The sequence below is a fragment of the Echinops telfairi genome, unplaced genomic scaffold, assembly GCF_000313985.2.
Source record: "Echinops telfairi isolate 266 unplaced genomic scaffold, ASM31398v2 ScPeMD7_23;HRSCAF=83, whole genome shotgun sequence".
NCBI lineage: Eukaryota > Metazoa > Chordata > Mammalia > Afrosoricida > Tenrecidae > Echinops > Echinops telfairi.
The window spans coordinates 15,234,282-15,243,933 of NW_022103920.1; the positions used below are offsets into that span (position 1 = coordinate 15,234,282).

Sequence of the window (9,652 nt, forward strand, 5' to 3'; positions counted from 1 at the left end):
CCCCCCCACACACACACACACACACTCCCTGTGGTCCTTCTCTTGGTCGGTGCTTGGCTTAGCCTCTAGTTTCTCTATCGCAGAAAGAGGGATTACAGAGTAGGAGGTTTGGTCCTTACCCTCAGGGGACTTTAAGTACAGGGCGGGGAGATTCAGCCCAGCTATCTGACAGCATGCCCAGCTCCCTTGACGGATGGACTAAGCCAGTGCAGCAATGTGCCCGTGAGGTGTGTCAACACGGACATGACAGGTGACAAAGGAAGCTGGCATTCTGAACGGAGGGCAAGTGGAGGGCAGGACTAGGGCAGGTGGACAAAGTGGCCTAGTCCCTGAAGAAAAGGGCTGGGCTAAGGGTAAACCCAGGAAGAGTGTAGTTGGGAAAAGTAGGGCTTGCGGCTAATGTGAATTAATCCTGTGAACACCTGTGATGTCTTTGTCCTTGTCTTTGTCTGTCTTCACCCCCAAGCAGCTCTGGTCCTGTCCAACCCACCCACTGTCATCGATGAACTCATGACCACCCCATATAGGGTTGCCGAGGCTCCTGAGGAGCGGCTGGTGGGTTCGAACTGCTGACCTTGAGCTTAGTAGCCCAACCCACTATGCCACTAGGGTTCCTGAGCAGCTGTGGTAGCATCTAATACATGACAAACTGGACACAGTTGCTGTCTTGAACTGAATGGGCTTTGGGTAGCCAAAGGACTTCTACTTTGGGTGTGGCTAGGAGTCCTGGTGGTTCAGTGGTTAAAGCACTCCCCGGCGAACCAAGGGGTGGGAGGTTCAAACACACCATCTGCTCCTTGGGAGAAGACATGGCCGTCGGCTGCTGTAATGCTGCTCTGCCCTGCAGGGTCGCGGGGAGTTGGAATTAACTCCACAACAAGGGGGATTAGTGGAATCGTACACTAAGGTGTCTAAGGCACTCAGCTACTAAGGAAACAGTCTGTGATTCCCACCCCAACAGCTGCTCCACAGGAGAAAGACAAGGCAACACAGCCCAGTTGGGACCCTGTGATTCCGAATCAACTCGTTGACGGTGGCTTTGGGTTTTCTGTTTGGTTTGGGGTTTGGGTTTTCTTCTGGTTGACGTGGCTGCAGGACACGGCTGATCCCACGGAGAGGGCACTAATGGACACAGGATGACTTCAGAGAGATGCCGCCTGCCCTCTGCAAATCATTCACTAGGTGGCCTGAAGCAAACGAATTAACCTCCCCCAACCCCCAGTTGCCTCCTCTGTCACAGGGGCTCAGGTCGTGAGGCCGGAAGGATGATGATGGCCATGGGAACAACACTGAGCAACTGCTCCCTACGTGTCCCGGCCCTAGGCTAACACTGGCTCCTTGAACCTCCGGCATGGTCAGCGCCAGGTCCGAGTCTCACGGCCATTTGTCACCCAAGTAAAATGAGATGCAGTGAGATGGAACGGAGCACTGAGGACCGTGGATGTAGAGCAGGCATTCAACGGGTGCCTGCTCTGATCCCAAGGATCATGCTCAATGGGTGGCCACAGAGCTCACTGAAAAAGCGAGGAGGCCCCACCAAGATGAGCAGGGGCGTCTGGAGGAGAGTCCGGCAGGCGCCGGTGTTCCAGCGGACACCCCGAGCCTACAGCCCCGTCTGGTGCCTCTTGACAACTCATCGCAAGGAGGACCAGCCCAAGGAGAGTTGAGTGACCTACCCAGGGTCGCTTGGTCCCAGAGTGTCAGAGCCTGAACTCAAACCCAAGCTTCAGTGCCCAAGGTCTGGGTTGTGCCCCCTCCTCCTCCCTTGCAAAAGAACCCCAGAAACTTCTGGACCACACACGGACCGTGTCTCCTCAGAGCCCTTCCAGATAGGCAGCTGCACCGGAAGTGTCTCAGGCACCTCCTGGGCGGGGCAGCCGGGCAGGTGTTCAGCCCTGTGCATACCATCCTGGGGCAGGTGGCAGAGAAGACTTAATTGGGGCCGAGGCAGGGCTCACCCAGGCTGAGAAGAGGCCAGGGCACCGCGTCAGCGCAGGCAAGGCTGCAGCCAGAACTTGCTAGACCATTTGTGGTCCAGCGGCAAAAATCACACAACAAATCCTGGTGTTATTCTGAGCTCTGCCTGGCAGAAATGGTCTGTTCCCTTGCCTGTCAGTGACCTGACCGAGCAAGTGACCTGACCCATGAGCCCTCAGCCTGTCCAGGCCCACCTAGAAGAAACCCTTGCTGCCTGTCATTTTACCAGACCAGTAGTTTCCGCTCTTCCAGTAAGTGACCCAGTGCATGTTGTGGACACGGCATGTAAACAGGTTTCCTAACTCTCAAGGAGAAAGCAGAAGCTAACAGGTGGGCCTTTCCTCAGCTGCCCACCCCGACAGGGCCCACAGCATCTGAAGACTTGCTTCTCTTGGTCAAGGATGATTTATCCACCCATGTCCACTTCTGGCCACGTCTGTCCACATCTGTTCAACTCGGCCCATCTCCGTTCACCTCTGCCCATGACTCTCTCCACCTCTGCCTACGCCTCTCTCCGCCTCTGCCCATCTCTATCTACCTCTGCTGACCTCTGTCCTCTGCTAACCTCTGCCAAGGAAAGGGACATTGATTAGAAGCCTGAGTTAGGACAGGTCCTGAAAAGCCCCATTTTCCAGGCAGAGATTCTGCATGGTGGGAGGAGCTTTGAGCATTGGAACAAGTCTAGCAGCAAGTGTGAAGTCCAAACATTTAGAGAAACCCTTGCTCCCCATAGCACATGTGCACTCTCTCCCAGGGGAGACCTCGCCTTACGGAAGGGCGGTGGGGCAGGTTGGGGTCTCTGTCCGCAGGCCCACCTCTTTCATGTTGGCCATTCAAAGGTTTTTCCTCCCAACACCCTGGGCCTTCTCATCTCAGGGGCCCATAATGAAAGCCTCCAGTGCATGGATACTTACAGATGACAGAGCAAATAGGTCCCACTTTGTAACGGGTGCCATGTACCCTTGTCAGCGAGTTGGCTGCCTTTTGGGCCACTTCATTCTAGAACGAGAGAACCGAGGAGGGTAGACGGATGGGCCCATCGTTGTTTTTTTCTCTTGGGAGAATGAATGCCCCCTCCCCTCAGCAGAATGAAGAATGGGATGTTCAGGTGAACTGGACTCACTGGTACATTCGGGCTTAAGCACAACCCCTTTTTCAGGTCAACGATTTCCCCCCAAGCAACATGACATGGTGGCTGGGGGAATGCAGTGTAAAGGTCAGGACTGTTAGATCAACCACCCAGGTACAGTATGCCACCACTGTCCTTTAGTCACCAGCTCACCTGGTGCAGAACGGTGACAAGCAACGGGGTGTACCCCGAGCCCAGGAGGGACCTGAGGAGTTGACTGTTTTGTTTTGTTTTTTAACTAAAGCCCTCAGTGGCGTATTTCCCTGCGACCGCTCCTTTTTCCAAGAAGTCGAGTTCAGCAAAATAGTTTCCATTATTCAAAGGTTCCAACTTTGACTGATTGAGGCTTTACTGTACTTGCAAGGGATAAATGTAAGGTCTTGACCTTGGATCCAGGAAAATAACTGTATGATTACCAGATGGGGGAGCTGGCTCAGCAACACCCTAAGAGGGCCCGGGAGGTTCAGCTGTCACTGAGCCCAACCTGAGTCAACAGCACATTACTACTGCCCCCCAAATGGATGTGTCCCTCAACTGTGCAAGCAAAAATGCACTGTCTTGTTCAGCTCCGGACCGGTGAAGCCACAGCCCAAGGCCTTGAAGACCGCAGGCAAGCCAACGGAAGTCCAGAAAACAGCAGCCAGGGGCCTTTTGGGAAGTGCTTGAAGCCATCAGAGGCGTTTAGTAGGGTTAGGACGCATTCGTGGATCAATGGTAGAACTCTCAGCTCCCATGCTAGAGACCTGGGTTCGATTCCCTGCCAATGCACTTCACAGACAACCACCACGTGTCTGTCAGTGGAGGCTCGCCTGATGCCACGCTGCTGAATTGGTTCCCTTGGGGCCGTGGGACTAAGGTGGACTAGAAATAAAGGGGAGGTTGGAGGAAATGAGGAGCGAATAACAATGAGTATAGGATTGAAGAAAATGTTCTAAAACCGAGGGTGGTGATGAGTGTACAGCTCTTCTTGATGTACTTGAACTGTTGACTTGTATGATAGGCGGATTATATGCCAAGAAAATGGTTAAGAAAAATAATCATAATAATGGGGGGGGGGCGCGGGGGAGAGTGAAAGGTCACTTCCTTATACATCTTCCAGGGTCCCTGCTCATCAGATCGAAACGTTGGTCTGAGCGGCTGTAAAAGGAGGAAGAGCCAAGAATGAAACGGACTTGGATTCTTTTGTGGCAGACAAATTGGTTTCCAGCAAGCACAAAGAGAGGAAGGGAGGAAGGAAGATCTAGCAATCTACTTCTGAGACCTCAGCCAGTGACCATCCTATGGACCCCAGTCCTAACGAACTGGGGACAACTCGGGAGCCGCTAGCAACAAGCAGGGTAAGGAAGGGTCTTGAGAAGGCAGGCTACTGGTTTTCAAGGAAGAATGAGTTCGCCTCTCCAACGGAAATGAATTCGTTCTGCGGAAGGCTGAGAGGCAGCCACCGTAGTGGGGAAGTTTCAGCTCTCTGTAAAGAAGAATCTAGCAATTCGACCTGCCCCGACATGAAACATGCTTCCCTGGGGGCTGGGAGCTGTCCCTTCTTGAGGTATTCAATTATCGGCTCTATGACTAGATGGCAGGTTTTGAGCACCAGCTAGCAACACTGTAAGATTATCTAGGCCTACTGAAGATAGTTTCCAGGCTGCCACCGACCCTGACATTCTTTTGCTGTTACTCAACTAGGTGGCAATATGTGCTCAGAACACTGCCCTACTGGGCTAAAGTCCAGCAGATGATAAAAAAGTTCAACAAGAACATATGCCAACTGATAAGACGGGAAGAGAGGTCGGACTTGGAATCATTCCATCTCTGCCTGGGGCTGCTGACAAAATCTACTTGCAGGGAGAACGGATCGAACGATGTCATCCGAGGGTTCACACACAAGCCTGAAAGCCCAGTGGTAAATATTGGCACAGACTCTTTGGCTGGGGATAGTCCTTGCTCAAATATCAACAGTCTCCTGAGATGTCACAACCTGACCTAAAGCCACCACCGGTCAGCTCACTCCTAAAACAGGAAAGATAAGTGGAAGGCATCAAGTTAGGGGGGTGCGGGTCTTCTTCCCAATAGCACACACCGACGCATCGCCACGGCAGGCCCGGGACTCAGAGCACCAAGGAAGTACTACGTGAAGAGCCTGTTGGAGCGTTGCTTTAGCACAAGTATTTGGCTACAGATCTGAGAGCCTCAGGACCAATCCAAGTGGCTATTCCTGAACAACAGAAAGCCCACCCTGGGAATGTAAGGTTCAATTGGGCGTGTTCCTGTAGATAAAGGCAAGAGGAATGCCATGAATTTATTTCCCAAAGAAGTGCAATATTGGAAATGTCCTCATCCGTCTTTCAAATGTGCAACCCAATCTCCCCAATGGGTGGAGTTCTGTCTCTTTCATCTTTTATGCCGCATCACTCACACACCCCAAGCCCGGTGCCTAACTTTATGACTGACCCCTGGCGGCCCACAGGATTGAAATGAAGCGGCAAGAACTCACCAGCTCATCAAAGTTATCGGACTGGGTGCATTTGTACCCATAGGGGAACATCAGCAACTGGGAATAACTATGGAGTGTCAGGAAAGCCTGGAAGTTGCCATGCGTCTTGATGAAGTCCACAATGGATTTCACTTCAACTTCCGAGTTGGCGCTGGGTCCGTGGTAGGAATCAGAGCAAGGGTTTTTACTGGCGCCGGGTCCTGATGAGACACAGAAGATAGAGAAGGAAGGGCAGAGGGCTTTAAGGGCTGCTGCACGGAGACTGTGGGCACACATCAGGAAGTTCTTCCTCTGGAATCCAGAGAAAGACTGGGTGAGAGACCCAGGTGCCACCAGGGCAATCAAGAAGCCGACATGAAATGATTCTGGCCTCCCTTCGCTTCCTAAAAAATATGGTTTCTCTAACACGGGAGAACTCACTCCACCAATTGCATTGAGTCCATTCTGGCTGAAAGCGAGCCTGTACAAAACAGAGTAGAACGGCTTGTTAGGGTTTCCAAGGCTGCTCATCTTTACCAGGGCCAGCAAACTCATCTTTCTCCTGCCAGTGGTGAGTGGGTTTGAATCCTGTGGTTAGTAGCCTAGTGCTTGGCCCTCTGCTCCCCCAGGGCCCCTCACCCATGGCAGCCAGGGCTATCAAACGAATCTTCTTCTCCCCGGGGAAGCAGAGTTCCCACCGGAAGAAAGGCCAGGTTTACATTTAGTGGTGGACTCCGTGGCAGTTGAGCAAGTTGGTGTCTGGGATCGCACCCAAATCTTAAGAGTCCAAGAGTAGGAAATTCTATTTATTGGTTCCTCTAGGACCAGCAGTTCTCAACGTCGCAACCCTTTTGGAGGTTAAATGACCTTTTCACAGGGGTCGCCCGATTCATAACAGTAGCAACATGACAGTGATGAAGTAGCAATGAAAATCATTTTACGGTTGGGGGTCATCACCACATGAGGAACTGTATTAAAAGGTTGCCCGCATTAGGACAGAAAGCCACTAAGGAAAGGAATCTCTGATACCCTTTCTACAGTGAGGAAATCACTACGTGCAACAACAGGGCCATCGTTAGGGTGACAGGGCCTAAATGCTCCTGCAATGAGAGCAGTCCATGCCCACTGGAGCGAGTCCATTGTAGCCCTGGCTGGAGCTCTGTCTGCTACAGAAGCTGGAGGGGACTGCTGGGGTCTGGGACTCCCCAGGGTCTCGAGTGAGTTCAACACTGTAGACACCACCTTTGTCACCGCATTTAAAGATGATCGTAAAGGATCCATAACATGTCAAGGAAAATGCCGCCATGGAGCTGATGTTTTGATCTCTTTCCCCCCCTCCCCACACTGCGAAACAATATTTTGTCAAAGCAATGAATGAAATTGCCCCTCATCCCAACCCTGCCCTAACTCCCTGATGTGTCCTGACAGGTTCCATTAAAACACAATCAGGAATCGATGGAAACAGCGAGCATGCTGGCGCGCTGTGAAACTTGTTGCCAGCGTTGCGGGGCAATTTGTATAGAAGTGGCTCAGTGGAAACCCAGCTTCCACCCCCAACACAAGCAAATACTCTTTAGAACCAGAGCGTTGTCCTCCCGCTGGCTCCCAGGCTGGGCTCCAGAAGAGGGTTTCCAAAGCCTGCGATCTTGAGGAAATAGCCCGGCCTTTCTTCAGAAGCATCTCTAACCCTTGCAGAACCTCCAATCGTCCGTGGTGAGCAGCTGCGTGTTGAAGGGTTTGCTCCAACCAAGGGCATCTCTTTGAACACAGGCCACTCATGGATGCCTTGTCTGACAAGTGTTGCGATGGTTTTCCATGGCCCTGACACTTTGCAAGGGACTGGGGATTGTCCGGTCAATAGGACCCGATTCCAAATCCCTTTTAGCAGAGCCTCGCCAGAGGCAGCGAAAAAAGGGGGAGACCCTGGTGAGGAGCGGGGGCAGTGTTTCCTTCTGTTTTATATACGGCCGCTAGGAGTCCGAAGCCACTCGGTGGCACCTGACAACAACATCAGTGAGGCACACAGATGTCCCTCCCGCGATGAGTTAAAAAGAAGGGGTCTGATGAGGGTGCTTACAAGCAGAAAGGAGCCCCCCCACCACGACCACCCCGGCCACCCACAGCCTGCACAGTTACAGCAGCAAGGAGGCAGTGCGCTAATAACTTATCATTGGGGCGCTCCTGGAAATCAAATGTCTTAACGCTACTTGTCATTCTTCGCTCAGTTGTCGTTCTGGAAGCATCCACAGATGACGTAATGCTTCTCGGCGGAGCAGGTCCTCGCGCCCCCTAGCGGCTGGTTCGCAGCTTCCGGCGGCCGTTTGGCAAAGGCCTGCGGCGCGGACGCCGAGCCGAGGCCGAGGCCGAGCCGGAGCCCCAGCCCGAGCCGGAGCCGGAGCCGGCTTCACGGCCACGGCCGCCGCGGCCGCGGGGAAAGCAAGAGGAGCGCGCAGCGCTCTCGGAGCTCCAAGCTCGGAGCTGGGCCCCGGGGCCAGGCGGTGCATCTCCACCGGTTTCCAAAGAGCTTGGAAAACCCTGCCTGGGCTTCGCAGGGCTTTGGGATTCAAAATAGCATGCAAGGGGGCCAGAGGACACGCGTCTGGCTGCCGGAGCCCCCCACTCACCTCCAAAGCCTGCATCCCAGTTCCGGTTAGGGTCAACCCCCACGCAGATGCTGCCAGGGACCTGGGACCGGGTCTTGCGCCACATCCGATTCTTAAAAATCCAGAGGGGGCAGGGGCAGCTCGGTTATTCCACCTGCTGAGAAGGTGCCCTGTAGGATGCTGGCCATTCCCCCGCTTCCTCCCAGGATGGTCCCTTGGGAATGGCGCTAATCTGCCCCGGATCCCAAGGCGTCTTTGGCCACGGTTGTGCTGGGCGCTACTCCGCTACCCCAGGAGGACCTGGATAGACCCCTCTCCTTCCGAGCCCTAGCTCCTAACCTCCCAGTTTCTCTTCAAAGTCAACCAAACAGAGAAAGGAGGAAGGGGGAGGGGGCACGGCGTACTCAGTGATAGATTATATGGGAGGAAACGTGGTCCAGTAAACTAACTCACTACAGAACTTCCAAGAATGTGTAATGCTTTCGGGCTTGTTAGGAACCCCCAAGAGAGGGAGACAGTGGGTGGTCTCCCCATTCTTCCTAGGGTCTCCGGGGAGATTAACCCCAGTCTGAATTACAAGTTCTTTTGGCAAAAGAAAGAAAGAAAAGTCCCCGTAGACGATCCGCTCCCCAAATAAACTCCCAAGCTCTGACTCATTCTGAACCTCCGGAAGGTCACGGTGTGCCACAATGGTGTTTTGTCAGGGGCTTTCACAGAAAGAAAAGCGGCGTAATTCCTTTCAGTGATATTACAAAGATTGCGTCTAGGGCCTGTGAGTAAAACACTCCCGCATTAGGCCGCCTACCTAAATCCTCCTGCAATCTAATTGTCAGCAGGTAACATCCGCCTCCTCTTTTCTATCAATCCACTGCCACGAAAACGCGGGGATAATTGGAACAAATCTCCCAGGTGTCTCACGGGAAGCCCTGAGTGCTAACAGCCCCGCTGAGCAGCTGAGACAGGCCCTAGCCCAGGCTATACGGAATGCCACTGGGGGCCGGGGCCCGGGGGTGCTTCTCAGCCCACGCCCTGCCTGGATTCCGGGCCACTACCTAGCTCCTTGGGTTGGCGGAGGGAAATGGGCCCCGCTTACTTTGGTTTGAGAGAACACATATCCATCAGGGTTTGTGACCGGCAACAGAAAGATATCCAGGGTGTCCAAGATGGCAGTGAGGGACGGATCGTTTCCATAGTCGGAGGCAATCTGAGAAGGGATGGGAACACAGGGAGAGAGGCTTAAGGCTATGTGGGGCTTTGCTGTAGTCCCTTGTTTCCCCCCTGTGAGCTCTCAAGATTACTGCGGCTAAAGGTACCCCACAGTCTGGCCTCCTGCCGTGTGAATGCAGGTAGTAAACCCAGGTACCCCACAGTCCGGCCTCCTGCCGTGTGGATGCAGGTAGTAAACCCGGGTACCCCACAGTCCGGCCTCCTGCCGTGTGGATGCAGGTAGTAAACCCAGGTACCCCACAGTCC

General features: G+C 53.6%; 1 protein-coding gene across 2 annotated transcripts in view; it reads right to left on the minus strand.

Annotated features, from left to right (window-relative positions):
* The window catches only part of CPA2 (carboxypeptidase A2), a 20,821-nt gene that overhangs the window by 966 nt on the left and 10,203 nt on the right, over positions 1 to 9,652 (minus strand). For both annotated transcript variants that reach the window (XM_030885212.1, XM_004707815.1), the window contains 4 exons: positions 9,273 to 9,383; positions 8,201 to 8,291; positions 5,598 to 5,797; positions 2,892 to 2,976 (listed from right to left, as the gene is read on the minus strand). In XM_030885212.1, coding sequence (XP_030741072.1) covers positions 2,892 to 2,976; positions 5,598 to 5,797; positions 8,201 to 8,291; positions 9,273 to 9,383 — 487 coding nt within the window. The remainder of the gene's footprint in view (positions 1 to 2,891; positions 2,977 to 5,597; positions 5,798 to 8,200; positions 8,292 to 9,272; positions 9,384 to 9,652) is intronic.